Consider the following 25,651-nt stretch of genomic DNA (forward strand, 5'->3'; position numbering starts at 1 on the left):
GAGTCCCTCACCGAGACCCCAGGGACCTAGGAGGAGGAACGTAGGCTGACGAGTGGGGAGAAGTGGAGGGAGAGGGACTCCCGGCTCTCTCCAGGGTGCCATTCCGGCAGGGACTTGGGCAGGGCACCGGGGCCCACGCTGACCAGGTGCCCCGCGGAGGGGGTCGGGCGGGCGCCCGGGGGCGGGGCGGCCTTGTGGTCCCTCCCGGAGGCGGGCGCGCAGGGAGAGGGGGCCGGAGCGCGCACGGGGAGGAAGGGAGGGAGGCAGGGCCGAGGGCGGAGCGGAGAGCGGCAAGTGCGGTGGCCGGGCGGCCGAACGACCCCGAAGCAACCTGGTCCGGTGCCCCGAGCCCCCAGCTCGTGCCTCTTACCCGGCCCGCGGCGGTGGGTGCGCGGCGCGCTGACCTTTGCGGAGGGGCCGGGGGCTCAGCATCGGGCCGGGGCCGGGGGGGCGCCGGGGCCGGGGGGCGGCGCTCAGGCCCGGCCCGGCCCCGCCCGATGTCCATGAGCGCGAACACCATGATCTTCATGATTCTGGGGGCGTCGATCGTGATGGTGAGCGGAGGGGCTTCCCGCGCACCCGCTCCCCCACCCGCTCCCGCCTCCCGCGCCCGCGCACCGCCTGCCGCCTCCCCCTCCCGCACCTTGTTTACCGGCCTGCGCGGCCTGCGCTCCCCGTGCCCTGCCTGCGCTCCCCGTTTTGGGCTGCCTTGAGCACCCTTCTCCCCGAGCCTGCGCTCCCCCACCCCTCCGCTTCTCTCACCCGTCTTGAGCGCCCCCCCGCCCCCACCTAGACGCCCCAGCCCGCGGCTCCTGGGCTCTGACCGGTCATGGGCTCTCCCAGGCCATCGCGTGCTTGATGGACATGAACGCGCTGCTGGACCGATTCCACAACTACATCCTCCCGCACCTGCGGGGCGAGGATCGCGTCTGCCACTGCAACTGTGGCCGGTGAGTCTGTGCCTGGCGGGGCACGCGCGTGATCACACATGTGTGGGGCACGGGGCCCACTAGGGTGCGGGGAGCCTGGGGAAGGCCTGTGAAGGGCCGAAGTAGGCCGCAGGGGCCGCTGAATTCTGCACCAGGCCGGGGCGGGGGAAGGACTCTCCAGCCTCCTGCAGGCACCTGGGGGTTGGCCAAGCGGGCTCAGGAGGGGGAGCATGCCTGAGTCAGCCAGGACCCCCTTCCAGAAACGTCTTCAGAGAGTGGGTGACGGTTAGAACAGGCCCAGGTCTCCTGGTCCAGAGCCTGGAGGCCAGAAAGGCAGCAGCCCGGCCTGGCATCCGGGAGGGACCCTGCACAGGGCTGTGCCCACAAAGCACAGCAGCCTCGGCCTTGGACCCTGCTCGGTTCCATGGACTTTCCTGGGAGCCAGGTACAGGGAAGTGCAGCTGGTCAAGGCGGGCAGGGCCCAGCACCACCCCCCCGCCGTGGTACAGAGGAGGAACTGAGGCAAGGGGGTGGGGTTTGCTCAAGGTCACCCAGAGAGCGCGGAGAGCCCAGGCCCCTCCGCCCACCGTGGCCCCATCTTGTGCACATGTAATGGCGGCATCCTCTGGGCCATGCATGTTTGTACGTCTGTGTACGAAATAAACATCTCATGACACGCGAGTGTGTGTGCTGTCTGTGCGTATACGTGTGGGTACGCAGCACACGCGCATGTCCGCATGCACACCCTCACCCCGCAGGACATCCTCGCGCTGGAACCCGAGAGAAAGCGGACAGAGATTTGCCCAGAGTCACACAGCTAGGAAGGGGTGAGGCACGGGCCCTGGAGCCTGTGTTCTCCACCCACAGCCTGCACGCCTGCTCCAGACGTGCCACGCGTGCCGGGAGTCGAACGGGCTTCACTCCTGACCCAGCACGCTCCGTGCCTGTAGGTGCTGACCGGTGTGCCGAAGCAGAGCCGGGCAGCGGGGCAGGTAGACAACCCTCACCTGTGCAAACAACCGGCAGTGCAAACAACCCTCACCTGTGCTGGCCAAGCACCAGCCAGTGCGTCCTGGGTGGCCATGCTTGCCCAGAGACCACGTGAAAGAGAGACACAGGGTCGGCTCACTGCCCCTGGGGCAGCCCCGACAGCGGAGTGGGCGGAGGCTCAGGTGCCTGGTGGCCCTCCCAGGACTGGGGTGGCACAGTGCTGGGCCCCGACTCTGAGCTCAGGACGCATTAGTAACACACATTTCACATGTGTGGGCTGTCGTGTTGTGATCAGCATCTGTGTGCCTGTGACTTCATACTGAGGGCAGGCAGGGTGTTTTCAGAGTGTATTTGCACAGGTGTGTGTGCGGCATATGCAGTGTCCAAAGTACATGTGGACTCATGCAAACATGTGGACGGTGCACACTAAACTGGATCAGCGTGCACAGGTTAGTGTGTCTTTGGACACAGAACATGGAAAGCGACACTGACGATAGAGTGTTTCTGCCTGTATGTGTCCACATGTGTGTGCTTTGTACACTTCACTACATACAGGGTATGTAAACTCAGTGTACAAAATAGTTTTGTTTGTTGACAGCATACATGTGTATGCCCAGTACATGTACATAATACAATATGCAGTGACCGGTGTGCTCCATGTGCGTCCAGAGCAGTTTTGCACATGGGGTATCTGTGTATGAACCATGTATGTGCATTGCCACAATGGACTCTACCCATGTGTGTACACAGCGTGTACAGAGTAACCATGCACACAAAATGTGTGCCTTCTACATGCCTGTATGGGAAAGTTTATGCAGAAGACATGTATGTAAAGCGATGCTCCAAAGGTGTGTGCCGGCAGGTGGCGTCTGTGCCCACAGATCCATGCATGAGCCACGGTGCCCCCAGAGAGGGTGTGCAAAGCCACGTGCATGTGCACCTCTGTGGGGTATGCACCATAGTCATGCCAGGCAAGCATGCACGTGCACACATGTGAAGCTCATGGGCCGAGTCCATGGTATACATGTCATGTCCTGTGCATGTGGCTGCCATGTATACACGACATGCGTTGGACCTCAGGTAAACACATGCAGCATGCTTGGTCCAGGCAGGACACATGCATGTACACATCATGGAAATACGTGTGCACATGGGAGGCCTGAGACCCCACCTCCAGGGACCTGCGCTGGAGGAAGAGGGGCAAGGAAGGGGCAGGGGAAGAGCCACAGAGGCCAGGCCAGCAACAGAGCGCAGGCTGCGATCTCCAGCCCTTGGGGGTCCTGAGCCACCTGGGGTGGTCGCGCCTGGCCTCATCCATCCTGCAGAGCACCAGGGGCCTTGCAAGTTCTGTCAGTGACCCAGCTTTGTAGAGTCCTGCCCTGACCAGCTGTGTGTCCAGGGGTGGGGAGCAGCTGCTGAGGGGGCCCAGTCGGAGCCCCTGGGCCCCGAAGGCTGGGGCAGCTGGAGACGGGGTGATGCTAAGTGTCGTCAGCCCCTGTGAGGCCTGGGGCACTCTGAGTGACTGGGACTGCTGATGGCTCAAGGAGGGCCTCTTCTCCTGGGAGCCTGGTGGCCACCTGATACACATTCTAGGTGGTGATCATTTGCTTTCCATCACTTATTGATGACTCACAATGGCTAGTGACAAACTGATTGGAAAAGCAGTGTCGGGCAGTCTTTGCTGACTGACCCCATAGAGGCTGCCTGCTACCACTTCCCTGGGCTGAGCTTGGGGCTCCAGGGCTCCCTGACTCCCCAGGGAAGTCAGCATGTGGCCAATATGGGCACAGCAGGGGCCTGAGGTCAGGGAGAACACCCACCTGTTCTTCCTTGGGAGAAGGTTTCTTTCGGGGGGAGTGGAGCGAGCCTAGGGGGGCGGGAAGTAAGGGCCTGGCTCCACTGAAGACCAGGCGGAGGTGTCAGCATCTAACTGAAAGGGAGACGGGAGCAGCAGGTTTGGGGAGGGAGGATCTATTTTTAGGTGAGAGTTTGAGGTGTCTATAGATCCCACGTGGAGACGCCAAGCAGGCAGCTGGAGCTCAGAGCAGACACGCGGGGTGTGGGGCGGGCGGCAGGGACTTTAGGAGGGTGGGGATGGAGCGTTGGAGAAGCCAGCAAAGGGGCTTGGGGAGGAGGAGAACCAAGAGTAGTGGTCTCCCGAGCAGGAGGACCCCAGGTCGGCCCCTGCACTGCTGGGTGAAAGGAGGAGCTGTCTTAGCTGGCAGGGATGGCTGCGGGCTAAGGGTGCGTGGGCCCCCTGTGTCTTGGCTCACAGGCTCTCTTGACGGTGGGGAGGGTGGAGGACAGATAAACCCAGAGTTTGTTGTCCTGAGTGTGGTCTCCTGGGCAGGGCTATGCCACCAGGGATCACAGAGTCCAGGGGGCTTCCTGGAGGAGGAGGGTATTCGGGCAGGTTTGAGGCTCGAGGGGGCCTTGCAGGGAGGGTTTAACGTGGGCCTCAGGGGCAAGCAGGGGCCCAGCAGCCTGAGTCTGGCCAGTGAAGGGAGGGGAGGCTGAGGTGCAGGGCCCAGGCCTTGGTGGGCGGGGAAGGGGCCGTGGTCCCGGGACTCCTGGAGCACAGAAACATTGTCATCCCACTGTCCACTGGGAGTGGCTGGAGGACATGCAGATCCATGAAGGGATTAGGCTGGGGGCACCCCCAGGAGATGGGGTGAAAGGATGGGGTGCTGGGCAGAGAATCAAAGAATCGGGGGCCGAGGAGCAGAAGGAAGGCCAGAGGCCCAGGCCAGCTGAGGGCACTTGGCTTTGAGGAAAGGGCTAGTGCAGGGGTGTCCAACTCATTGTCACCGGGGCCCCGTCAGCCTCGCACGTGCCTCCAAAGGGCTGAATGTTAGGACTGTATAAATGTAACTACTCCTCAACTAGGGGCAAGGAGCTCGGCGCTGCTGCCAGGTAGAAACAAGGTGGGGGGCTGGATTCGATCCGAGGCCCTTGTGTTTGCCACCTGTGGGTTAGTGTCAGGCCAGAGGGGTGGTCTCAGAGGAGCTGCGTCAGCNACCGGGGCCCCGTCAGCCTCGCACGTGCCTCCAAAGGGCTGAATGTTAGGACTGTATAAATGTAACTACTCCTCAACTAGGGGCAAGGAGCTCGGCGCTGCTGCCAGGTAGAAACAAGGTGGGGGGCTGGATTCGATCCGAGGCCCTTGTGTTTGCCACCTGTGGGTTAGTGTCAGGCTAGAGGGAGAGGCCAGAGGGGTGGTCTCAGAGGAGCTGCGTCAGCCCCGTGTCCAGCAGGTGGGCTGTGACCCTGCCACCAGACAGGGACACCCTGCCCTGGGCCCTCGCCCTGGACTGGTCCACCTGCACTGTTTCTGTGACCCCGTCAGGGTCAGTGATGAGCCCCAGACAGCAGAAGAGGGAGGGCAGACGCACCCCTGGCCAGCGCCAGGACTTCACTCTGACCACCGATATCACACACTCCCACCCTCTGAGCAGCCTCCGCCTGGGGACGGGGGTCTGGGCGAGTCGCAGGCCCCTCCGGACCTCAGCTCCCACAGGGGCTGCTTCCAAGACCCCCGCAGGTATCCCGCGCGCCCCGCAGGAGAGGTGCCAGCCCGCCCTGCCGCCCCCAGGCACCACATCCACTACGTGATCCCATACGACGGGGACCAGTCAGTGGTGGACGCCTCCGAAAACTACTTCGTGACAGACAACGTCACCAAGCAGGAGATCGACCTCATGCTGGGGCTGCTGCTCGGTTTCTGCATCAGCTGGTTCCTGGTGTGGATGGACGGCGTCCTACACTGCGCTGTGCGCGCCTGGAGGGCTGGTCGGCGCTACGGTGAGCTCGGCCTGGACACGCGGGCCCGCCCCATCATGCCCTGCCCCGCCCCGCGAAGCCCCGCCCTACCGCGCCAAGTCCAGGGCCACACCTCCACACCAGAGCCACGCCCCTTCGCGCCAGGCCCGCGGGACCTCCACACCATGCCTCGAATGTCCCTGAACCCATTAGGGAGCCCGACCACGCCCCTCGCGCCCGTCCCAGGCCAGGTCTCCGCCTGGGCCAAGCCCCACCCAGACCCTGCCGGGGCGCAGACGCTTCACACGAAAGCCACGCCCCCGAGACTCTTCCTCTCGCGTCGGGCCCGTACGACCACACCCAGCACGTCGGCCCCGCCCCGCCTGACCGCTGCCCCTGGCCACTCCCCCCGCAGATGGCTCGTGGACCTGGCTGCCCAAGCTGTGCAACTTGCGGGAGTTTGGCCGGCGGCCGCACAGGCCCTTCGAGGAGGCGGCCGGAAACATGGTGCACGTGAAGCAGAAACTCTACCACAACGGCCACCCGAGCCCGCGGCACCTTTGAGCCGCGCGCAGGACTCGCGGGGCCGCTGGCTACCGCTCCCACGAACACGGGACTGGATGGCCGCCTGGGCCAGGGCGCCCGGGCCGCCGGGCGTGTCCAGCGGAAGGTGCTCTCTTCTTTTTATAAAGGGGTCAGGGTGGGGCCGGTCTGGGGGCAGGACCCCGGTCTCCAGGGCTGGGCAGGGCACAGGGGCTTGGGGTGGCGGGGGCCCCACGTCCTACAGCCCAGCCTGCGCCCGGCCTGGGACCACGCCCGTTACTTAAAACCGGCTGTTTCCTGTGCGCCTATGTTCTTCCCCGTTCTCACAGAGGGGAGGCCGGGAGATGGTCTAGGCAGGGAAGGGGGCCGGACCTCGGCCGCACCAACGTCTGCACACGGGAGCATGTGCATGGGGCGTGTGCGTCCGCGGGCCACAATGGGGGGTGGGGGGCGGGGGTCTGGGGAAGGCCCCGGCCCAGCAGCAATAAGGCCTCTGGGCCCCACTGTGGCAAGTGCGGCCACCCTGCCCAGGGCATCCCTGTGAGTGCCTCACTGTGACCCCCAACCCTGCTGGTCAGTAAATTCTCCAGAAAGCTCCAGCTTCTGCCTCTTTTTTCACCTCTGACCCTGTGACCCCTTCAAGCCCTGCCCTTCCCTTCAGCCAAGAGACAGACACTGAGGAATGGTGTTGACATTTTTATTAGATTCTGGACAAAGACCCCAGCTCCAACAGCGGGCGGGCTACAGGTCGTCTGGGCCAGGGCGGGTCCCCAGCACTGGGTGACCTTAGCCAGCAGGGTGGGAGCCTCCAATCTCAGCAGCAGCCCCCACCAGGCACCCAAGGGCACTGAGTCGTGTATGGGTCAAGGACGTGTCCCACCCCGGGCACCTCTGCTCAGCCCTCACTGGGCTCTGGTTCCAGGTGGGACGGGGCCCCCTCAGGCTCCCAACCTGCTGGTCATGACCAGGACAGCTGGTCGGCAAGGCGGGCTGTGTGGCTGCTGCCCCTGGAGTGAGCGTGGGGACTACGCTTCTGCTGCCCTGGGCCTGCCTTGGAGACACGTCTCCCAGGAGTGTCCTGAGCACGGCCCCAGCCTGGCCCTCCCCAGCCGACTCCACCATGGGCAGCACAGCCTCAGCCGGTCCTCAGCAGGGGCCTTTCACGCTGCCTGAGCCCCAACCAGAGGAACAGTAAAAAATGCCAGGGCGGGTGGGCGGCTGTGCGGCACCCCCACTGACCTCTGGAAGACATGGGCATGAGGTTCCCTGGCCAGTGTGCCCCAGGGCCCAGCATCCAGGTCCTGCTCAGGCAGTCGGAGCACTTGGGAGCAGGGGCTGGCTGCCCTCAGGTCCCTCCGTCTTCAGCCACTGCATCTTCTGCTGGTGCTGCTGGATGGCATCTCGGACCCGGGCATCCATCATGGCCTCGGTGAGGACCCCATCCTCTGAGGCATATGCCATGGCCTAGCAGGGGGAGAGCGAGCTGAGGCAGGTGCCCAGAGGGGCCGGCTGCAGGGAAGGAGTCTCTCGGCCTCAGGCTTTCGGAGGCCACCTGCCTGGAGACCAGGGCCAGACCTAGGGATGACAGCCCGGCTGGCCTCGCCCTCCACACTGCTTCCCCCCATCCACAAGCCCTTTTCCTGGAGGTGCCCTCCTTTGGGGTGGGGGCAGGTGAGAGCAAAGCCGGGGATGCCGAGTCCACCAGGGGACAGCTGGCCAACGCCCTCCCTAGGCTGCACACACACTCCTGCCTGCTGACAGCACACGCCTGGCCTCCAGTGCACACGAGTGTGCTCACATGCCTGCTCACAGGCAGTCCGCAGCCTGCGCCACCCCCGCACCACCCACCAGCCCCTGGCCCTGTCTCACTCCACTGAGTTTCTCAGTGACCATCTAACATTAGGAAGCCCAGGCCTGGGCTCTGGAAGCTGTCCCACCCCCACTGCAGACCTGGGAGGCCCTGCTTCTCAGACACAGAGCTGTCCCCAGTGCCAGGGCAGGGGACAAAACCACCACAGGCCACTTGGGCAAAGGTCCCCAGGCACAGTGCATGCCAGGAGTGGCCCCACCGGGCCGACGGCCACTGAACACTGGGCAGCTGCGGTCCACCTCCCTCTGCCCTCCTTCTGCAGCCACAGGTCACCGAGAGCCTGCCACCGCCAGGCGTGGGGCATGGTGAACAGGTCCCGTTGTCTGGGGGAGCAGCTGTTCTGTTTACCCGGCTCCGTGCCCAGCCTGGCTATGAAGAGCGGCTGCCCGACGGCCCCTGGAGGAGCACCGGCCTCAAAGAGCTACGGAGAAAGGCTGACCCCAAGGGGTGCCTCGGGTCGTGGGGCTGTGGGCTGGGCGCAGCCAGTGGCCTCCCCGGCAGAAGCATCGGGGAGAGAGCAGCTGCTTTCCCCGGAACCCCAGAGCATCGGGCGGCCAAGGCCTCCCAGAGGGGGCAGGCGGGACTTGATGCCACACTCCCAAACGAACGAGGAGAGGGGGACAAAAGTGACTTGGCCACGGAGACACACAGCAGCCACCACCTTAACCAGGTGGTCCAGGACAAGAGCCTGTGATGCTGTGTGGACATCAGGTCCCAGAAATGAAGTGACCGGAGGGCACCTCACCTCTGGTCTCCTCCCAGAGCCCCCCCATCTTGGCCTAATCACAAGAAAAACAACAAGCCCCACGGGAGGCTTGTAAAGAACCCCGACCGCACCCTCGACGGCATCCAAACAAGGAGCCCCTGAGAACTGCCCCAGCCCAGAGGAGCCTGGGGAGGGGGCACGAGGACGGCCGAGTCCGGGGGGCACTGCCCCCAACGCTACCGGACTCAGGGTGCGAGGGCAGAAAGTCCTCAACAAAACACCAGCAAACCCGCCGAGGCAGCGGGATGGGAAAACAGGCTGCGACCGGGCGGGAGCACTTCAGTGCCACGCACACCATCGGCACGCCATCGGCAGAGTGACGAGCAGAGATGCACAGCGGGTGCGGGAGAGCGTGCGGCAAAACCCAGCACTCCCGCCCAATGGAGATGCTCAGTCGGCTAGACCTAGAAAGGGCTTCCTCAGGAGGGTCAAGGCTGCAGATGGAGACCCGCAGCAAATGTCCGCAGTGGTGCGCGGCTGAGCAGGAACGATACCAGGCTGCCCACCCTCTCCACCTCTGTCCAGCACAGCGCGGGGATTCTGGCCAGAGCAACTGGGGAAGAATCGAAGACATGAAAGGCTCCAGACTGGAAAGGAAGAACAAAAGTACCTGTCGTACAGGTGATATGATCTTTTATAGAGCAAATCCTAACGATCCTCCCAAAAAACCGTGAAAACAATTCGGCAAATGTGCAGGATACAAAATTAACACACAAAACCATTTGTTTCTATACAGCACCAATGATCAATCTTGGAAAGTTAACATAATTCCAGCCCTGGTTGCTGTAGTTCAGTGGATCGAGAGCCTGCTTGTGCACCAAAGAGTCACAGGTTCGATTCCCAGTCAGGGCACAGGCCTCGGTTTCAGGAGGTCCAAAGTAGAGAGCAACCACACGTTGACGTTGCTCTCCTCTTCCTCCTTTCCTTGCCCTCTCCATTTAATAAGTAAAATCTTTGACAATAAAAAAAAAACAAACTCCATTTACAGTAGTATCAAAAAAAATAAAATACCTAGGAATTAGCTATGGAGGTGAAAAGACTTGTACGTGGAAAACTACCAAATGTTGCTTAAAAGACCAAAGAAAGAGCCCTGGCTGGCGTAGCTCAGTGGATTGAGCGTGGGCCTGCGAACCAGACGATCACGGTTCGATTCCCAGTCAGGGCACATGCCTGGGTTGCAGGCCGGTTCTTTGCAGGCTAACTACCAGCATGGGAGGCACAAAAGGCAACCATACATTGATGTTTCTCTCCCTCTCTCCTTCCCCTCTAAAACTAAATAAATAAAATCTTTAAAAAAAAAAACAGACCAAAGAAAGAAATTAAGACACCAAAACACAGAAAAACATCTGTGACTATCGAAATTTAATAGTCACATCAGTACTATAAAAAGCAACCTGTAGATACATATATTTAAAAAGCCCACCCTAGAGTTCATATGGAATCTCACGAGACCCTACAGCCCACGCTACCCTGAGGGAGAACTAGGAAGCAGGAGGTCCCGCACTCCCTGACGGGAAACCCACCCCCCAGGACAACCTCACACTGGTGTGGTCCTGGCCGGCAGATGGACGGACAGACACGGCCTGGTGGGACAGAGCCCCCTCTGCAGCAGAGCAGAAGCCCAGCGTGGACCCTCACACCCGTGCTCAGATGGTTTCCAGCCAGCACAGAAAGGGCCGGGAGAACCAGACATCCCAGGAGACTCGCGTCCGACCCCTACCCCACCCCCCACCCCACATACAGAATGAACTCAAAATGGGTCGAACACCTCAGTGTCTAACGTCGCGCAGTGAGTCCAAGAAAACACAGAAGACCCCCCAGACACTAGAGCTGGGCTACCCGGAGGCTTCCGGGCTGGGACAGTGAAAGGCCAGGCGACAGAAGCAGCCTGGGGTAAACCGGAGTTCCAGGAACGAAGGGTCTGTGCACCGCAGGACACTGTCTGCAGCGTCGGGGAGGCGCCCACGGGGCGGGAGGGAGCGCTTGTGTGCCATGCAGCGGATAAGGGCTCCACCCGAGTGTGTCAGGAGCCCCTCACGCAACAACCAAGAACCAAACCCCACGGGGAAATGGCAAAGGGCCGGGACTGCTGCTCAGCATGACCGGTTGCCACAGACACGCAACTCAGACCACAGGGAGGTCTCGCTTCAGGGACCAGTGTCCAGGCCCCTGTGCCTGCTGGTGGGGCGTGAGGCGCTGCACAGAGCGACCATGGGACCCCACAATCCCACTGCCGGGCGGGTCCCCGAAGGCATGCAGAGCCAAGGCTCGGAGAGACGCCGTCCCCCCCGTGTGCACAGCAGCACTGCTCACAACCGCCAGGAGGTGAAAACCACCCACATGACCGTCCATGGATGAGGAATAAACAGTCTCTCTCACATTCACATGGGAACATCACTCAAGGAAGGATGCCGTGACACATGACAATGTGGACGGACCCAGAGGGCGTCACGCCGAGTGACACACACCACACAGAGGTCAGGGAGCGACGGCACCCACAGGGGTCGGGGGGGCCACACCCACAGAGCCAGGCGTCCCCCCCCACAACGAGCGGCTTCAGGTGCTAAGAGGCACCAGCCTCGCTGACAAGACCACGGGGCAGGATCCAGGCCAGGCCACGAGGAGGGGCTTTGGAGACCAGGGAGCACTGTCCCGGGGCTCCCAGCCGGAGGGTGGGCGGGTGGGCAGGAGCACCCGTGCAGCCCCACTCTGCGCACTCGGCCACCTCTGAGGCAGACGGACTTGGGGAAGTCACGAGAGCCCCCGGCCTCTGTGCCCCAAGCCGCAGCATGTGGGTGAGGCCACCCAGCCTGGTCCGTGGCCAGGCTGCCCACGAGGTCACAGCGAACCCTCCTCACCCCCAGACCCTGGAGAGCCCCAGCAGGAGCAGAGGACCCTGAATGCCAGGTGACGACACCGCCTGACACGGTATTGGGCCAGAGCCTCTTCCAAGCTCCTCACCCAGGACCCCGGGTGGGACAGTGCAGTTACTGTAGAGACCCTGAGCCCAGGGGACCTCGAAGACAAGCACAAGGCTCATTTGCAGAGGGGCCCCGTCTGACTTCAGGGAGCCCCCAGATCTGGGTGACCAAATGAGGGCCCTGCCCCCAGACCCTGGCCGCCATGAGGGCTCAGACGGGGGTCTCGCCCGTGCTGGAAGCCCTTCCATGGCAGCACCCCAGGGGCAGCGAGGCAGCAGTGCCCCGTGGGACTCGGGGTCTCCACACCCAACCCCCAGGGCGCGTGCCCAGCTCACCTGCCAGGCCACGGCAAGCTGGGAGATCTCCCGGCCCGACATGCCGGCCGTCAGCTGTGCGATCTCCGAGCACTTCTTCCCGTAGTCAAACTGGGCCAGCCTCAGGCGCCTGCTGAGCAGGGGTTCCCAGGTGAGGCCGGGGCGCCCCAGGGCCCGGGCAGGTCCAGAGGCCTGCCAGGCCCTGGGACGCCCACCTGGAGGGCGGGCGGCAGCCTGCGCAGGAAACCCCCAGGGACCGCGCATCCACCATTCCTGCCCTCGCGGGTGCTTGTTCTCCTCTGGGAGCCCTGGCGGGGGGGTGGGGGGGGTGCAGGGGCTGGATGGACATGCTGCAGGGCAGCTGCTGTGCAGGTCAGGACCTGGGAGAATGAGGGGCCCCACTGCCCACCCTGGGGCAGGACCACGTCTACCTAGGCCCTGCCCTACACCCCAACTACAGGGCAGCTCCAACAGCCGGGGGACACGCGGGCAGTTGGGAGACCACAGGGGCGCCCAGTGCTGAGTTGGAGCAAGGCCCACACTGGAACCCCAGGAGCCACAGAGCCTCCCACAGGGGCATCAGGCAGATGGTCTGAAGTAGAGCACCCAGATACACCCTGCCGTGTCTGGGCTGCCATTGGGCTAGGGTAAGCCAGTGGGGGGTGGGGGGCACAGGGAGGAGGCAGCCCAGAGGGGGGGGTTGCGGGGGCAGCAGGAGGGCAAGGCCATCTGGAGCATCAGCCGACTGCTGCTTCCAGCGACAGCAGGGATTCGGGTCAGCGCTGCTGACGGCTGCCCCCAGAGACGGTGAAAATGGCCCAGCCTCGGCGTCCTATCTGGGGCACTCCTGACAAAGCGCGGGACGAGGGCCCACCGCCCAGGGCGCTTCGCCGGGCAGGGGCCTTGCCATGTGCCGGCCCCCGGCCCCCGGGAGTCACGGTGGGCAGTGGATGGTGGTCTCGGAGCGACACTATGCGAGTGCCAATGGACACCATGGCCCCTAACGACACAGGCCTGGCTGCCACCCGGGATCCGTTCTCCTACACCCCTTGTCACCAGAAAAGGATGGGGAGACTGGTCACACAGGGTCAGGGACTGCCGACCGGAAGACATGATGAGCTAGACAGGAGCTCAGGGGCCGAGCAGGTGGGCGGGGAGTGACAGGCCCCCCAGGATTGCAAGGTCACATGACTCTGGAGGCCGGGAAGCCACAGGGGGGACTGAAGCACAGGGTGGGGACCCGGAGCTGGCGGGCCCCCGTGGACAGGGCGGGAAGCGACAGCAGGCTGCCCCGGACACTTACTGCTTTCCTTCTGTGGCTGGCTTAAGAACATACTTGTCAAAATACATCCTCACCAGGCGCTCCCGCTCCTCCAGCTGCGGCAGCTCGAAGCCGACGATCTCGTCGATTCGGTCGTTGACGGCCCAGTCGAACTGCTCGGGCTGGTTGCTGGCCAGCACCAGCATGAACCTGCACCAGCAGATGGAGGGGCTGAGGGGCTCTGGTGCCAGGTGCTGGCACCGGGGCGGGTCTTGGCCCCACCAGGGCGGCTTTCTCACAGAGTCGACCCGGCAGCTTTGTGAGACCCCGCACCGCCTGCCGTGTGCCGCCCCACCCCCACAGTCCTGCCGCTGCCCGGACCTCACCATTCTCTGGCTGACAGCCCACCCCGGTGGGGCGGCTGGACAAGCCTGGCTGTGCACAGCACGGATAGGGACCCCACGGCTGAGACAGACCCCTCCCCCTCAACCAGAAAGCTGGGTTTCGGATCCCGGGGCTCATCCGAGCAGAAGGGCCCTACCACCTGGGACTGGGCGGGAGCAGATACTCCTCCCCAGGTTCTCAGCCAGGACGTGTGCAGGTGACACGTGTTCCCAACAGGGCTGGACACCCCCTCGCTGGCCAGTGCAGGGGGCCCGGAGGTGCCTCGCCAGTGCAGAGGAACATGACCAGGGGATGGAGAAGGGGCCAGCCCATGCTCAGGGCGTCTGTGCCCCAGGTACCCAGCTATGGGGCCACAGCCCTGATAGCCCATCTCTGGGGGGCAGCCAGAGGCACCAGGACATTGACCTTGCCACCCAGCTCTGCCTGAGACCCCCGGTAGGTCTTCTCGGGCGGGCCTGGGCACACGGCACAAACAAAGGGGCTGGCGATGCCCTGAACCCGGATGCCCCCGAGGCAGCGCAGGCACCTCCTGGCCCTGCCCAGCAGCAGCGGCGAGAGCAGGGGCGGCACCTCAGCCTCCCCCCGTGGGAGGCGTGAACGGGCCGATGCAGGGAGTGCCGTGCGCGGGGCCCCGGGGCCAGCGGGGGGCCCTCACTTGCTGCTGTGCTGGCCCGTCCGGTGTAGGAAGGCATTCAGGGTGGCCCTGAGGTCCTCGCTGACCCTCTCCTGTGGAGACAAGATCCGATGTGAAGTGTGAGCCGCCCACCCGAGCAGCAAAGTGCTGGGCGCAGTCCCCCCGGAAAGGCAGCGAGTGCACCCCCAGGAGCAGGACGGCGCCCTGGGCCCAACCCTGGAGACTGACACTTGACTTCAGGAAGATTCTGAAAAATGCCACCGATACGACCTCTGTTTCCAAACTGAGCTCAGGGAGGAAGTGCCACTGAGGTGCAGGCCTGGGCGGGCCTCAGCTGCGACCCTGCCTGGGGGTGCAGACACAGCTGGGCTCCGGGCGCACCCACACCCCAGGACACACGCCCAGGCTCACGGTCAGACGGAGCTCCCCCACTCACGGTTGCTCGCTTCCGGAGGAAGGCATCTGCTTCATCCACGAAGAGGAGGAGGCTGTGAAGGGACGTGGCCGCGTGAGCCGCGGAAGGGTTCTGGCACAAGCGCTGCCCCTTCGGGACGGTCAGAGGCTCAGGATCCCCAACCGCAGGCCGCCCTCAGCTCTTTGGAGCCCCAGCCCTCAACCTGGGACAAGGCGTCGTGCCATGTGCCAACGAGAAAGTGGCTGGGGCACACAGGACCTGACAGGGCCCTGAGTGAGCTACCCGGCCACAGGAAATGGTCCTGCAGTGAGCTCCCCACCCCACCGGGCACTGCGGAGCCATGGGGACCCCAGGACAGACTGTTGGGAGAGTCAACAACCCTTCCTGGCAGCGATAACCCAGTGGCCACCAGGAGTGGGGCATGGCAGTGCGTGCCAGAGCCGAGACAGGAGGGGCCCACTCACCCTCGCCGGCTGGTGCTGGCCCAGTCGAAGACCTTGTGCATGGCGGTCACACCGTCCCGCCCCATGGGGGCCACGTCCCCGCCTGTCATGATGGCATAGTCCATGCCCGAGTGTAGCGCGAGTTTCTGGAGAGCAGGCAGAGGGCAGGGGTGAGGGGCAGGGTACAACGTGGGGCATCCGGGAAGATGGGGCAGGGAAATGGGCTGGGGACAGGCAGGCGAGCAGGGTCTTTTCCTCCCCTCAGCCCACCCCACTGTGCAGGCACCCAGAGTACAGAAGGGTCTCTAGGCAGGCCCGCCCCCAGGAACAGGCCACCTCTCACCTTGGCAAACAGTGTCTTGCCGGTCCCGGGAGGCCCGTACATCAGCACATTCCTGTACAGGCTGCGGTTCTTCTTGGTGTTTCTCGTTGCGATGGCGATGTCCCGCACCCGCGCTTCCAGGCTGGGCTACCAGGGGACAGGGTGCTGAGATTGGGAGACGCTCTGCTGCCAAGCCTGTGCCTCCTGAGCACCTGGGCCAGCGCAAAGGGCAGCACCCCCGCCCCCCATCTCTGCCGGGCTGGCAGGCAGCACCACTCACACTGAGGACCACTCCCTCCAGGGCATCCTGAGGCTTACTGAGGAGCCGCCTGCTGACCTGCGGAGGACACAGGGCCAGGGTCATCGGCACAGCCTACCACACGGGAACAGAAGCGTGCCCCGGGGCCCCCAGCCCGGGACGCACAAGACCGAGCCTCGGGCGGCCGCCAGAGCAGGCTGCCTGCGTGGCGGGGCTGCACCGAGATCCGCCACTGGCCTCTTTCTTCCCTGACCACCCGCACTGCGATCAGCACAGGGATGGCAGCCCGTGAGAGGAGACAGCCCCCAGGGTCCACGCCGGGCAGCACAGCTGCTTCCCTGGGCAGGGCCACTGACTCCCAGCGCCTCCCAACAAGAGGAGGCCCCCGGAGCCCCAGCAGTTTGCAAACACCCTGGAGTCGAGCTAGGGACAGCCCCGTCACAGACTCAGAGGTGGCACCGTGCCTGGGACAAGGCTCCCCCAGCACAGGATCCGACACACCCCGGGGAAGGGAGAGTCACAGCAGACCCACAGTGCAGGACAAAAAGGACAGAGTCTGGCCAAAGGACGGAAAGAGGACACAGGGTGTCTGCTGTCGCGCCAGGAGTGGGCCGGGCACTGGGCCCCCTGGGCCAGGCCTCCTGTTACCTGTAGAGGGTGCCTCAGCGCCTCCAGCACCGAGATCCGAGAGGTCTCCCTCACCAGGGAGGGCTTCCCCAGCCGGGCCTCGATGTACCGCCCAGCCACCAAAGTCGCGTTCTTGGCAGAGTAGACCCCGACAGCCAGCAGCGTCAGACCCGCCACCTGCATCAGGTCCGAGAGGAGGCAAGTGACGCCCAGTGCACCACGCAGCCCTGTGGTTGACACCCAGCCCTCACCACTGCATCCACCCCGTGCCAAGTGCCGGCAGGGGTCACACGGGGGAGTCTCCAGTCCCCTTCCAGCAGCCTCAACTCCCCATCACGGCAGATGGCAAGATCCCAAAAAGCTCCCCCTGAACTGCTTCTCCGAATGCTGCTGGGGACGTGTCCCGGCAGGACTGTGGAGCTTGCAGCCCACGGGAGCCCCAACAGGCGGCTGGAGGACAAGCCGGCACCAGGGTGGGAGCTCGGTCACTGGGCACTTGGCCGGGAGCTGCCAAGGGGCTTCTAGAACCTACGCCAACACCAGCTCTTCCACCAGGAACTACTCCCTACAAAGCCAATGGCTGGGCCACTGCAGGGGCCAGTGGCTCCCGGGCCACAACCTCATGTCTTCCTGCTTCCCCCATCCTGCGCCCCTCGTGTCCGTGCAGCTTGGAAGACACACACTCAACTCACGGACAGGATGGACAGACAGCCAAGGACAGGCAGGGAGTCCCAGGGTGAGGAGAGAGACCAAGAGACTTAACCAGGAAACACATCTCCAGATCGCCTTGAGAACAAACCGAGGAGGCGTCTCTGGAACAGCGTGTGAGCGCGGGAGCCCACCAGGCGCAGACTACAGGGTGCCCCAACGCACCGCAGGTGCCTCAGAGGGTCGAGCACGGATCCCCGCCAGGGGCAGAGGTTGCGCGGGACTCCGGGCCCCAGGAGCCACAGACCACAGGGCCGGCCTCCCTGGGCTCCCCCCTCTACCCTGTGTCCCTCTGAGTGGCCCTTCAAGTCGGCTCAGCAAAGGCCCACAAACAGGACCTGCTCTAAGGTGTGGGGACCAACGTCTCAGTGGCCACCAACTGGGAGGAAGGCGCCAATGGTCAGGAGGCTGGGCACCTGGGCCACCTCCCCGTCCAAACAGCCAGGACCAGTATGGGGCACAGCTACACTTGCTGCTCACCCAGGCCCCCCTTCTACGGCTGGGGCTCTGCTCAAATGCAACCTCAGGGCCCTCTGCCCCCCACAGAAGAGGCTGCAATGAGAGCTGGGCGGCGCGGGGCCTGCACATGCACAGTGAGAAGCAGCCATCGCGCACACTTGACAAAGCCATGGGGACTGAGCTTGGCTTTCCTCACAGGTTCTCAGTCTCCTCAAACCCTGCCCTGCACTTCCGCGAAGCTCTCGGCGGAGCTGGTGAGTGAGTCCGCCAGGCTCTACCCGAGTCACAAGTGTCTTCTCGGAAGCTTCCAGTGCAAACACCCACAGCGGAGGCCACTCTACAAAGGAGTTGTGGAGTGACAACTTTGTTCCGGGACACAGGCTAACCCAGAATCACTGTTTCCTTTGAAAAACTAACCGGTCAGCATGCTGGCCAGCTGCCTCCATCACGTGCAGCCCTCCTCACCAACACTGATGGGCAGAGACACCCACAGGCACTCCCCCAGCACCCTGTGTCCTGGGGAGGCAGGCAAGGCAGGACCAGAGCAACCCCTGTGTGCAGGGCAGGGACACCGAGGCCTCAGAGCCAAACCCACAGTCCCTGCGGCACCCGCCCCTCCACGCACCCAGTGAGAAAGGACACACGGGGGTAGGAGGGTGATGGCAAGAGGCCGCAGCCCCAGCAGCTGGCTGTGCTGCCCGCTATGTGGGGCAGGGCACGGGAGGTGGCAGCTGGGGACGAGAGTGGGCACCCGATTCCAGGTAGTGTGCCTGGAGGCCAGAGGACCCGCCGGGCTCACCCGGCCCCGCTAGCCACGGGCTGCACAACCCAGGAAGTGGACCTACTTCCCGCAGGGCCATGCCATGCTGAGGGTGCAGCCCCCTGGGTNGGGACACAGGCTAACCCAGAATCACTGTTTCCTTTGAAAAACTAACCGGTCAGCATGCTGGCCAGCTGCCTCCATCACGTGCAGCCCTCCTCACCAACACTGATGGGCAGAGACACCCACAGGCACTCCCCCAGCACCCCGTGTCCTGGAGAGGCAGGCAAGGCAGGACCAGAGCAACCCGTGTGCAGGGCAGGGACACCGAGGCCTCAGAGCCAAACCCACAGTCCCTGCGGCACCTGCCCCTCCACGCACCCAGTGAGAAAGGACACACAGGGGTAGGAGGGTGATGGCAAGAGGCCACAGCCCCAGCAGCTGGCTGTGCTGCCCGCTATGTGGGGCAGGGCACGGGAGGTGGCAGCTGGGGACGAGAGTGGGCACCCGATTCCAGGCAGTGTGCCTGGAGGCCAGAGGACCCGCCGGGCTCACCCGGCCCCGCTAGCCATGGGCTGCACAACCCAGGAAGTGGACCTACTTCCCGCAGGGCCATGCCATGCTGAGGGTGCAGCCCCCTGGGTGGTGCACACAGCAGCTCAGCAGACGGGGACAGGAACCTGTGTTCCCCATCATTGGCCTGAGGTAGACAACTCCAGGGGCCATTTTAAGAACCACCAGACTGACCAGCTGCAAGGTCCCTGATGGAAGCCCCTGCTGCACCCCCGGGGACAGTCCAGTCCCTGCTGCCCTGGAGGCGTGGCCTGACGTCACCCCACCCTCCGTCCAAGTGAAGCTGGAGCTCTGTCCAGAGCAGGACCTAGTGCTCTGGGATGTTCAGCCCCTCCTCCCCGGCTGGCTGCCGTGCTGGGAGACAGCTCGTGTGCTGTAGGGCCCCTCGAGGCACCGGGGTCTCAGCCTGGAGCCGTGTGTGGAAGCACCAGGTAGCCAGAGGGTTTTCAGGCGATCCTCCCAGCGGTGCCCCCACCCCACGGCTCAGGGCAGACCGAAGGCACTCAGAGTGGGGCACCAGGCTGACCTCCACTTCCCGCTGGACAGTGGAAATGCCCGTTTGAAAGGGGCTCCCCAGCATGACTGCTGGCCCCCCATGTCTCAGTAGGTGGGACCCACTGCTGAGGCCGCTCGGCAGGTTTCCAGCCACACTTCCTGAAGGTGATGGAGAACCCCCTCTGGTGCCCCCTCCCCACAGGGCCCACCCCCAGACACGACCAATGTCAACTCAAAACCGTCCCAAGCGCCCAAACCCAGAGACTCCGTCACACCCAGTACAGGTGGGGGCAGCAGGAGGACAGGCATAAGCCAGGCAGAGGCCCCACCAACCCCATGGGGGCAGCTTACAGTGGCTGTCACTTTGTCCCAGTCTGTCACGAAGGCACGGAATCCTTCTCCAAACAGGGTGCCAGCCGTCCTGCGGGGAAGTGCTGATGTGACCACGAGGGCCCGTGCCCGTGCCCGTGCCGAGAGGGCTGCCTCGTCTGCGAGCCGCACCTGATGGACTCCAGGATGGTCTGGCGGCGCTCGGCAGCCCGCAGGCGAATCTGCTCCCGGATGATGTCTGCGTTCTCGCGCTCCGCCTTGGCCCGGGCACGCGCCTCGGCCTCCACCCGCAGCATCTCGCTCTTGTGCCGCAGCTCCATTTCCCGCTCCACGGTGGCTGCCATGGGAAGGAGGGAGCCCCGAGTTCAGAGCCCCGGGGCCCAGACACCCTCCCCAGGGGACGGCAACTCACATGACACCCTGGGTTGCCTGGGGCAGGAGAAGAGCAAGCCCAGAACGCCCAGCCCCCAGTGTTCTGCTCTGAAGCCCCAGCTCTGAAGGCAGAGGCCCCTACAGGTCTTGGATGCCCTTGCCTGCTCCACCCCCCCACCGGCGGACCCGCGCCCCCTTCTCCAGCCACGGCCTCCCAGGCCGGCTCTGAGGACGCAGCCCTCGAGGCCCTGGCCAGGCTGCCCACTCTACCTCGCCTCATGGCCTCCTGCTTCTGCACAGACTCCTCCTGCTTCCGCAGGTTCTCCTCGTTGAGAAGTTGCTGAAAGGAAGCCACGAGAGAAGAAGGGGAAGCTTTCAAAATGAGTAAACAGTGGGCACCCACCCGAGAGGCCGGCCGCCTCAGCCGTGGGAAGCAGCCAACACCCCAGGGCTCAGACCCTCTGGGGACAGCGGACCCAGGGCCTGAAGGTCTGAACACAGTGGAGGCACGCACGACCAAGGGGCCAAATTCACACCCCTGCCCCCAGCATAGCTCGGCCATGGGGTCACGGCTGCCCGTGAAACACCCTGGGTTTTAAGTGCCAGACTTCAAAGCTATGATACCCACAATGAGCACGAACGTTTAAAATCCCCCATGAACCCGTCACAGCCACATTCCTGGTGACGTCCCACCTGGGAGCACCTTAACAGCAGGGGGGCTGCCTCTGCTGTGGAAGCCCCCAGTGCAGCATGGCCTGAGGGCACATGCCAGCGCTCCCTCAGGACCTATTGTGGACCTGGTGTCCTCACCACCCGCCCCAGAGGATGAGGAGGTGCCCTCACGTGCTGGCGTCTGGACTTACCTGCTGCTTCAGCTGGTCCTCATAGCGCTGCCGGGCCAGCTTGTCCTGGTACTGGGCCCTCTAGGGAGGGAGAGAGCAGCCCCAACACAGCTCAGCTGGAGGAATGGGCGGACGACCCGAAACCAACACATAGGCCCAGACTAGCCTGGGCGCTGGGGCCTCGGGCAGCCGGCCAGCCCCGCCTGCCGTCCACTGGCGCACAGGCACGGGCTCCCGTCACACTCAGCATGGAGCAGCCCAGGGGCCTTGGGTGTGAGCCAAGGCCACCCCAGGTCCTTGACCAGGTGACAGGAGACCCTGACTCCCCACGGGACCATGACGTGCTCCCGCAGCCCTCCTGGCCACCCAGGCCCCCGACGCCCGTGGGGCCCCATGACCCTCACAGCCTGGTGCTGCCGTGTCTCCTCGCTCAGGGTTTTCCTCCGCTCCTCGGCCTGCACTCGCACCTGCTCGCTCTTCAGCTGCTCCACCGCGGCCTCGTACTCCTGCAGACCCGCAAGGCCTCTGCTCAGCACCCCCGCCGGGGCGCACCCAACTGGGGCGGAGCTCTCACCCCTCCCCCAACACTCACTTTGATCTTGGACTGCTGCTCCAGCTGCAGCGTCTGCTCCTGCATCTGCGCCAGGCTCAGTGCCTCCTTGGCGTGTCCTGCAGGGGGCGCAGGGGGCGCAGGGGCCTTAGGACACACGGGGGCGGGGTGAGCAGTCTCGCTGCCAAGTGGCTGCCAGGGAGACCACAGCTCGCCTCACCCTCCAGGCCCACGTGCCCACCTTCTTCCTGCTGAGACCTTGCCCAGTGACTGGCACCTATGTCTGCTCCACCCCCAAGAGAAAGACCTCCTGGAGGACCAACCCACCACAGAGGGCTCCGGCCGAAGGGCTGACCCTTGGCCACTGAGGTCAGCGCAGTGGTCCTCTCCCTACCAAACGAAAAGCAAACCCGCAGCTACTGTCTGGTCCCTCACGGTCCTTAGGCTTCTCGTAAGCCTCCACCACGTCCCTGACCAGCCATCAGATGCACCAGGAAGAAGGTGAACGAGAAGTGAGCGGGAGTTAAGTCAGAAATAAGTCACGTGCTCCAGGAGGCGGCTCTTCACAGAGCACATGCTAAAAGCACATGTGTGGAACACCTTCGACATGTTTCCTTCATCCTTCATGAGGTGGTGAACTCACATCTGTCCATACTGGGTGCTGTGGAAAGAACCACTTCTGGCCCCTCTCGGCAGAGGAAGACCAGGCCTTTCAGACCCAACAGGGCTGACCCTTGAACTCCACTGCTGAGCCTCGAGGGCCCGTTCCCACGCAGGTTCTTTCACGAGCACAGGGTCGGTCTTCCGTCTCCTTGGGTTTCACCGCCGCAGACTCAGCCAGCGGTGGGTGGCATTTTCTCCAAGGTCAGGAGGCCACACGCACGCAGGCCGACTCAGGCTGGCGGAGGACTCTGCAGCCATGCAGGGTGGACCGCCCACACCACCACGTGCTCACGAGTCCGTGGCGTTTCACTGGGACTCTTCTGTCCCTCGGGGCTGGAAAGGGGGTGGCCCCGTCCCCAGGCGGCTCCTTCTGCTCACCTACCCTCCTGCCCCCATGATCCATCATGCTGTTTGAGCCTTCAGAGTAGGCTGCAGACCCCAGCACCCAGGACCCCGGGGCGGGGTCACACAGCTGCATCACTGACAGAAGGCGTCTGTTTATCATCCCTTGGGGGCGCCCCGTGCATTAGATGGAGGGGCGGGAGCCTCGGTGCCCGCAGGGCCCGCTGGGGTGTGCGGCTGGAGCTGCTTCAACAGTGGACTCTGACCCCAAGAGAGTGGGATGCACCGCACACGATGTGGGTGCCAAAGGCCCAACACACCAGGGCTGAGTCCCAGCCCCCCGGTTTGCTCGCATGATCTCTGGCCAGCCAGGTGAACCTGAGTGTCTCACCTGACACGAAGCAAGTCCCCCCACCCACACACCCTTGGAGGGAACTGAGACACAGGTTACTGCTCGGCACAGGCCTGGCGCCCGGCCGCTCTGCTGACCACAGGCTGCAACTCCAAGACTAAAGCAGCACTCGTCACTTTAACGCCACCCTGCACCAGGACACGTGCTCTCTGAAGCACCAAGTGGCAGTCACTACCGGCAGGGCACTCTTTTAGGCACCAGCCATCCTGAGTGTATGGTGGGGCACTGGAGAAGTGACCTGGACACCAAGCGCACTGGGGGTCTGAGGGAAGGAGCAGGTGATCCCGCGGTCAGGGGCAGTGGTCAGCTCTGGTTGGCTGAGCAGGTGGGCCAAGGCCGAGAAGTGCAGACGCGGCTGCCTGAACCAAATGTCTCCAGGGGACCGGCGTGCACAGGGGCTCTGGGACACAGGAGTGTGAAGTGCTCTGGGAAGAAGGGCTTGGGGACAGGAAGGGGTGGACCACCAGCATGAATCCTCTCCCAGCGGGCAGCAGTGAGACCAGGAAGGACAGCAGGAACAAAACGAGTGAGAGCCCAAATCTGGGGTGGTCACCGGATGTGGGCACTGATGGGAGGACCGTAACTCGGGGGGCGGCACCTGAGGGCTCTAGAGGACATGCTGCTCCCTGTGAGGGAGCAGAGGGAGGCCCTGGGGCCCCGGGTGGAGAGTTCTGGGGCAGGAGACACCAGAGCGACTCAGCAGCGTGAGCCCCAGTGCTGCCCCACCGCACATCCAAGGCTACCTGCACTGTATAACCATGGGGGGGCAGTGGGGGCCGACAGTCAGGGGTCACCTTCTAAAAGCAGGAAAACTTTGACACTGTTAGTGGGTGAAACCCTATGGGAACTGGGGCACAAAGGTGTCCGTCCCCCAACCAAGCCTTTAGCAGGAAATCCAGTTCGTAGCCAAGTCTACACCATCGTCCGAGGGGCTCCGACCCCAGCCACTGCTTACTCTACCCACCCTGAAGACTCAAACTCCCTGGAAAACTCAACACACCCAGCCTGGGGCGAGCGTGTCCCAGCTAGGCACAACAGGATGGCCTGGGCCCAGGCCCTGATGTCTAGATGCTGTGAAGGCCCCTCCAGGATCTGACAGCCAGGGAGGCCCAGAGACCTTATAAGGTCCAGACGTTGACACAGCCACAGGGGAAGGGCTGCAACCCCAACCCACGTGGGGGGCGGGCTCCCCTGTGGCTCTCACGAGGCTTCTCTGTAGGGGCTCCTTCAAAGAGAGGGCACTTCTGCTTCGCCGCAAATTGGAGAGCCACTGTGTTCGTTCAAGCACGGTTTATTCGGTGTCCTCTACGATCCAGGCTCTTAAACACACTACCACTACAGACAAGTGGTTAAAGCCACAGGAAGAAGAGAATTGTGGGACAGGTGCCGGCTCAGGGAAGCTCCAGTTGCTGCCTTGCCTGGAGGGCCCAGGGTCAGGACGGTCACTGGGCTCCGTCTGGGTTGTCTGACTTGTTTACAGCCTCGCCTACCTTAAAGCGAATGTATCCCAACAATAAATGTAAGTCTGTTATCTCCTCCTTAAGGCCGATGACCCTCCACTATGCGTCCCTTCAAGCGGAAAACTGCCAGCAACCACCACAAATGGGCCCCGATCTGGCCACGCCTTGGCCGGTTCACGTGGAGGCAGAAGGAGCTCCTACACACAGCAGGAAATGAAGACCGGAGACCAGCCCCGGAAACTGCTACCTGTGACCTCTCAAAGTCCCCTCCGCTCCGGTCTCCTCACCTGCAAGGCACGTGGCAGCTGAGAATTGCCAAGGGCGATAGGATCCCGAACCTCCCCGTACGCACGGTAGCTGGGGCACACTCACTCCTGGAGGCCAGTTTCCTCGCCTGACAAGTTCGACTGTCGCCAGTCACTTGCTACTGCATCTCTCAGACAACTAAAGGACTAAAAGCCCCGAAGGCTGGCATACAAGACGCTCGGTGGACTGCTCCTTCGCCGAGGAGCCCGACCTATCCCGCCCTCGCCCACGCCGCCGCACTCACGCGAGTGCTCCAGCTCGCGCGCCGCCTTGGCTGCGCGCTCCAGGCCCGTCGGATCGAAGTTGCTCCATTTGTCCTTGGGCCCCGGTATGTCTCCCGCGCCCCGGTCCCCGCCGCCTTCAGCCCCAGGCTTCGCCGGCGGCAGGGGCAGAGGTGGCCCTTCGCCTTCACCCTTGGGGCCCTTGATGCCGAAGAGCCACGACATAGCCCACGAGCGTCGCACGCTGCCGTAGCAGCCGCCAGGACTCAAAGCCGAGCTACAGCGCGCGACTCGGATTTCTCCCCACGCGATCTGAGCAGGCGGTCAGAGCAACTGCGCAGGCGCAACACACGCCTCTTACTCCTGGGCGACGGAAGCTCGTGAGGTCCCCCATCCCTGCTGCGGCACTCGGATTGGCCATCATGACTGTGACATCATCGGCATCCGCTCGGTGATTGCCGGAACTGGCTCAGGAGGCGGGTAGCCGGAGGGCGGGACGAGGCCCCTGGTTACGGCGTTCGGTCAGGGACAGAATTCATGGGCTGGGATGCCTTTGTGCCCTGGGATACGTCAGTTCCTAGTAGCAACGGCGTCTCGTTGCTACGGGCGCCCGCAGAGGTCCAGAAGTGGCGATTGCACACGTGCAGGTACCGATTGAGCAGAGGCTTCTTGATGTGCGGCCCGGACGGTAGAGATCGCC

At 63.7% G+C, this 25,651-nt stretch overlaps 2 protein-coding genes across 3 annotated transcripts; one reads left to right on the forward strand and one right to left on the reverse strand.

Annotated features, from left to right (window-relative positions):
- The first annotated feature begins 295 nt into the window (after window positions 1-295).
- On the forward strand, window positions 296-6,657 carry TMEM240 (transmembrane protein 240). Its single transcript, XM_037062233.1, has 4 exons — window positions 296-554; window positions 844-950; window positions 5,512-5,720; window positions 6,094-6,657. The coding sequence occupies exons 1-4, from the start codon at window positions 498-500 to the stop codon at window positions 6,240-6,242; spliced, it is 522 nt and encodes a 173-aa protein (XP_036918128.1). The 5' UTR covers window positions 296-497; the 3' UTR covers window positions 6,243-6,657.
- Window positions 6,658-6,904: 247 nt separating this feature from the next.
- Window positions 6,905-25,275, reverse strand: LOC118998198 (ATPase family AAA domain-containing protein 3). 2 transcript variants are annotated; one of them, XM_037062210.1, is made up of 16 exons: window positions 24,975-25,274; window positions 21,590-21,666; window positions 21,402-21,503; window positions 21,019-21,078; window positions 20,426-20,495; window positions 19,955-20,120; window positions 19,805-19,874; window positions 16,480-16,635; window positions 15,853-15,909; window positions 15,594-15,719; window positions 15,272-15,396; window positions 14,829-14,880; window positions 14,414-14,484; window positions 13,396-13,563; window positions 12,114-12,222; window positions 6,905-7,685 (listed from the first exon to the last, which is right to left on the reverse strand). In XM_037062210.1, exons 1-16 carry the CDS (start codon window positions 25,174-25,176, stop codon window positions 7,527-7,529), a joined length of 1,770 nt encoding a protein of 589 aa, XP_036918105.1. In that variant the 5' UTR covers window positions 25,177-25,274; the 3' UTR covers window positions 6,905-7,526. The 2 variants fall into 2 exon arrangements, with proteins under 2 accessions (XP_036918105.1, XP_036918106.1); XM_037062211.1 differs by lacking the exon at window positions 6,905-7,685 and having other exon boundaries at window positions 13,449-13,563; window positions 24,975-25,275.
- Window positions 25,276-25,651: the final 376 nt, after the last annotated feature.

Source organism: Sturnira hondurensis, unplaced genomic scaffold, assembly GCF_014824575.4.
Source record: "Sturnira hondurensis isolate 20B ecotype Veracruz unplaced genomic scaffold, ASM1482457v3 Scaffold0013931, whole genome shotgun sequence".
Taxonomy (NCBI): domain Eukaryota; kingdom Metazoa; phylum Chordata; class Mammalia; order Chiroptera; family Phyllostomidae; genus Sturnira; species Sturnira hondurensis.

Excerpts from the sequence above, each read along its gene's own strand:
- TMEM240 (XM_037062233.1), top strand. The coding sequence starts at position 498 with ATGTCCATGAGCGCGAACACCATGATCTTCATGATTCTGGGGGCGTCG. Across the intron at positions 555-843 it reads TGGGGGCGTCGATCGTGATG|GCCATCGCGTGCTTGATGGA; the intron begins GTGAGCGGAGGG and ends GGGCTCTCCCAG. Across the intron at positions 951-5,511 it reads TGCCACTGCAACTGTGGCCG|GCACCACATCCACTACGTGA; the intron begins GTGAGTCTGTGC and ends TGCCGCCCCCAG.
- LOC118998198 (XM_037062210.1), bottom strand. The coding sequence starts at position 25,176 with ATGTCGTGGCTCTTCGGCATCAAGGGCCCCAAGGGTGAAGGCGAAGGG. Across the intron at positions 20,496-21,018 it reads AGGACCAGCTGAAGCAGCAG|CAACTTCTCAACGAGGAGAA; the intron begins GTAAGTCCAGAC and ends GCTTCCTTTCAG. Across the intron at positions 7,686-12,113 it reads AGCTTGCCGTGGCCTGGCAG|GCCATGGCATATGCCTCAGA; the intron begins GTGAGCTGGGCA and ends TCCCCCTGCTAG.